The sequence below is a fragment of the Nicotiana attenuata genome, chromosome 8 (assembly GCF_001879085.1).
Source record: "Nicotiana attenuata strain UT chromosome 8, NIATTr2, whole genome shotgun sequence".
In the NCBI taxonomy this organism is placed as follows: Eukaryota; Viridiplantae; Streptophyta; class Magnoliopsida; order Solanales; family Solanaceae; genus Nicotiana; species Nicotiana attenuata.
In genome coordinates, this window is record NC_031996.1 from 43,639,668 (window position 1) to 43,644,179 (window position 4,512).

At 38.1% G+C, this 4,512-nt stretch overlaps 1 protein-coding gene across 1 annotated transcript; it reads left to right on the forward strand.

The window, feature by feature from the left end:
- LOC109231360 (receptor-like protein kinase 5) lies at positions 835 to 4,293 on the forward strand. The gene is made up of 2 exons (XM_019397001.1): positions 835 to 3,576; positions 3,660 to 4,293. The coding sequence occupies exons 1-2, from the start codon at positions 957 to 959 to the stop codon at positions 4,085 to 4,087; spliced, it is 3,048 nt and encodes a 1,015-aa protein (XP_019252546.1). The 5' UTR covers positions 835 to 956; the 3' UTR covers positions 4,088 to 4,293.

Consider the following 4,512-nt stretch of genomic DNA (forward strand, 5'->3'; position numbering starts at 1 on the left):
GGGAAGGAATACGGTGAAAATTTTAATTAATCTTATTTATAAGGGTTTCTATAACAAAATCAACCTATTAGTCCAATGTCACGTTTATTTATGATAAACAATTACTCTCTCTGGCCCACAATACTTGATTTTCTTATTGTTTTCATATAAATTAAAAAATTCATCTCTTAACATTAATTAACAATAAAATTGATCATATTAACCTTTAGTATCTCTTCACATAAACACTCCTAAGGCATACTCCAACACTATTTACTCCAAGGGCAATGTAGGAAAAAAATAATTAATTCATTCTTGAAATATTAAAAAATCAAATATCTTGGACCACAAAAAAAAAGCCAAAAAATCATTTATTGTGGACCGGAGGGAGTAATATATTAGAACCACTAGCTCTGAATTAACGTGTACTAAAATACTAAGCTTCCATGTCAAGTGATTTTTTGGTACGCAATTGTGCATGAACCAAGGTATCTAAATGTTAAAAGATGCTTTTCCATGGAACCTGAATATAAGTTCTACGAGAAAACAACAAAAAAGTTGTTGGAGATCAAATCAGTGAAGTGTGTACAATAGAAAGATATACTCCATATATTTAGTTGACTGACCCAAAGTCTACGCCACCAGCGAGAAAAAAGTTCACACCATGCTTTGCGGTTGAGGATTAGTCTTCTAGCTAATTATTCCACTTAGAACAAACCTCTCTTCTAGATAGAAAATAGAAAAATAAGTAAAATACTAAGAGTTGCTTTAATGATTGATTAAGATTTAAGAAGACTAACAATGAGCTAAGGGAAATTGATTAAAAAATGAACACAGAATTTGAATAGTATTATGATATTACTGTCCATAGTTTATAAGTTAGCAGGGATGAGGGATGCCGTTACCAAGCCAACAACATGGTTCATTTTCAACACTCCTTCAATCATCACCCATAGAAAACTATCTTCCTCACAAAGATGTCCAAAACTAGAATAATCCCATCTCCCCAAATCCTTCTCTGCATTTTCACTTTTATCTGTTTCACATTTCATGTAAATTCCCAGCCTAGCTCCAATCAAGAAAAAACCATTTTACTTCAACTAAAACAACAATTGTCCACCACTTCTCCCTTCTTCCTCAACCACTGGACTTCATCATCAGACCACTGCACTTGGCCGGAGATCAGCTGCACACATGAAAATTCAGTCAGCGCCATTCGTCTCGTTAATCTCAACATTTCCAAACCAATCCCACCATTTATTTGTGACCTCAAAAACCTCACCTTTCTTGATGTTAACTACAACTTCATCCCTGGTCCTTTCCCTACTCTTCTTTACAACTGTTCCAATCTTGAATACTTAGACCTTTCTTTTAACTTCATGAACAGCAGCCTCCCTAATGACATCAACCGGCTTTCGCCTAAGCTTCAGTACTTCAACATAACAGCAAACTTCTTTACTGGTGACATTCCTCCAGCAATTGGGGGTTTAAAACAGCTCAAAGAACTTCAGTTTGCTTCCAACTCTTTCCATGGCTCTTTCCCTGCTGAAATTGGCGACTTGGCGCATCTTGAATCTCTAGTTCTGAATCTCAATAAGTTTGCACCTCAAGAAATACCATCAAGTTTTACCAAGTTGAAGAAACTCAAAAAATTCTGGATGAGTGAAACAAATTTGATAGGAGAAATCCCAGAAAGCATTGGCAACATGTCTGCTTTGGAATTATTGGACTTATCGATAAATGGGTTGAGTGGTAGCATCCCTAACAGTTTGTTTCAGCCAAAGAATTTGACCATAGTTTATCTCTATACCAATAGACTGACAGGAGAGATTCCTCAGATTATTGAGTCCTTCAATTTGGAGGTTATTGATTTGTCTAACAACAGCTTAACAGGGAAGATACCAGAAAATTTTGGAGAGCTGACCAAAATGACAGGGTTATCTCTGTTTATGAACCAATTATCAGGGAATTTACCAATAGGCATAGGCAAATTGCCAGTATTGGTAGATGTTAAGCTTTTTGGAAACAGCTTATCTGGTGAAATTCCACCGGATTTTGGTCGGTCTTCGATGCTCAGAGATTTCCAGGTTTCCCAAAATCAGTTTACTGGAAAATTACCAGAGGCTCTATGTTATAACAAGGTCTTGGTTGTGATGCTTGCTTTTAATAACAATCTTACAGGTGAACTACCAGAATCTCTTGGAAACTGTAATAGTTTGAGGGCCGTTCGAGTTGAAAAAAACAGGCTTACTGGTAAGATTCCTGATGGTTTGTGGACAGCAAAGAATTTGTCAACTTTCTTGTTAAATGATAACTTATTAACTGGTCAACTTCCAGAAAGAGTGGCATCAAATTTGTCTCAGGTTGATATCAGGAACAACCAGTTTTCAGGTGAATTACCAGCTGAAATGGGTACTTGGTACAATTTAAGAGTATTCAGAGCAAGCAATAATCTCTTTACTGGTAAAATTCCTGAAGAATTGACTGTTCTTCCAAAGTTAACAGAACTTTTGCTGGATGGTAATAAACTATCCGGGAGTTTTCCGTCGAATATAGTCTCTTGGAATTCTCTTACTACTTTAAAAACCAGCAGAAATCAGATTTCAGGACAAATACCAGCTGCACTTGGCCTTTTACCAAACCTTATTGACTTGGACTTGTCAAGTAACCTGTTATCAGGTGAAATTCCACCTGAGATAGGTAACTTGAAGCTAACCTCACTCAACCTTTCTTCCAATCGCCTAACTGGTAGAATCCCGGTTGAGTTAGAGAATGCAGCTTTTGATCGGAGCTTTTTAAGCAACCCTGGTCTTTGTGCAAGTAATCCATCAGTAGGACTTGGCTTTTGCAAGGGGAAAACGGGGAAGTCCGATAAGCTCCCGGTCAAACTTCTTGCTGCTCTAGCAAGTGTAGGTGGAGTAACAGTACTGGTGGCTGCTCTATATAGTTTGTTCGTGTTGAGAAGCTATAGGAAAAGAAAGCAAGAATTGGTTTTGACATGGAAACTCACCTCATTTCACAAGTTAGACTTCACAGAGGCAGATATTGTACCATATCTTACTGAAAAGAACACAATCGGGAGTGGAGGATCAGGACAGGTCTACCTCGTGCCATTAAACCGTTCAGGAAACTATGTTGCTGTCAAGAGGATTTGGAATAACCAGAAGTTGGATCACAAGCTTGAGAAAGAGTTTCTAGCTGAAGTTCAAATATTAGGCACAATTCGACACTCCAATATAGTGAAACTATTGTGTTGTATATCCAGTGAAGATTCAAAGCTTCTTGTCTATGAATACATGGAGAGTAGGAGCTTGGATATATGGCTTCAGCAGAATAAGAGGTTAAGCAATGTTTCTGATTTAGTATTGGAATGGCCTAAGAGGCTGCAAATTGCAATTGGAGCTGCTCGAGGCTTGTGCTACATGCACCACGACTGCTCGCCACCTATTATTCATCGCGATGTGAAATCAAGCAATGTCCTTTTGGATTCTTGTTTCAATGCAAAAATTGCAGATTTTGGCCTCGCCAGAATACTGGCCAAGCCTGGAGATAATACAGTGACAGCAGTGGCTGGCTCTTTTGGATACATCGCTCCAGGTAAAGTACAGCTATCTTACAATATTACAAGTCCCGATATAGTTGGCCTAGAATATGTTTTCATTTCCATATTGCTTTTTCAGAGTATGCGCGTACAACTAAGGTGAATGAGAAGATCGATGTATATAGCTTCGGAGTCATCCTTTTGGAACTGGTAACTGGGAAAGAAGCCAATTATGGAGACGAGGACTCGTGCCTTGCAGACTGGGCGTGGCGTCGTATCCAACAAGGATATCCCATAGTCAATGTCTTAGACGAGGCGATAAAGGAGCCACAATACTTGGATGAAATGAGCAATGTGTTTAAGCTCGGGATCTTCTGCACTAGCACATTTCCTTCATCAAGGCCGACCATGAAGCAGGTTCTGCAAATCCTGCTCCAATGTAACAATACGCTGGTATATGGAGAGAAGAAAAATGAAACTGAACGTGATGCTTCACCGCTCCTCAAGAACTCCAGACGGGAGAGGATTGAGGATAATGATGATGTTGGTTTTATATCACTTATATAGGTAGATAGAGAGAGTCAGAGAGATAGTGATAGGCTTTTAGTATAAGACTCCAAGATAGAACATGTAGCAGTTTAAAGCAGATCTAATATGTGAAGCAGTGAAAACTAGATTGTACAAATACAATTTTAGATTTAGAGTTCTGCTACCATGGACTTGTTTTGCTACAGAAACCCCTTTTCCTGAAATGGCATTTTTCTTTTCCTTCATCAATCAACTGGCAACAACGCATAGCTAACACGAAACAATTTGAAAGGGAGGACAAGGCCATTGTTTTAAGACGCTAATAAGGAAGAAGGAACTACGACATGTCAATAAAATAAATATGATAAAAAGGAGGAAGGAATTATATAACTCACTGCTAAGTTCATTAAATCTGCTAGAATATAACAATAAAGTAGCAAGTAAAAGATTATTCCTATCAATAG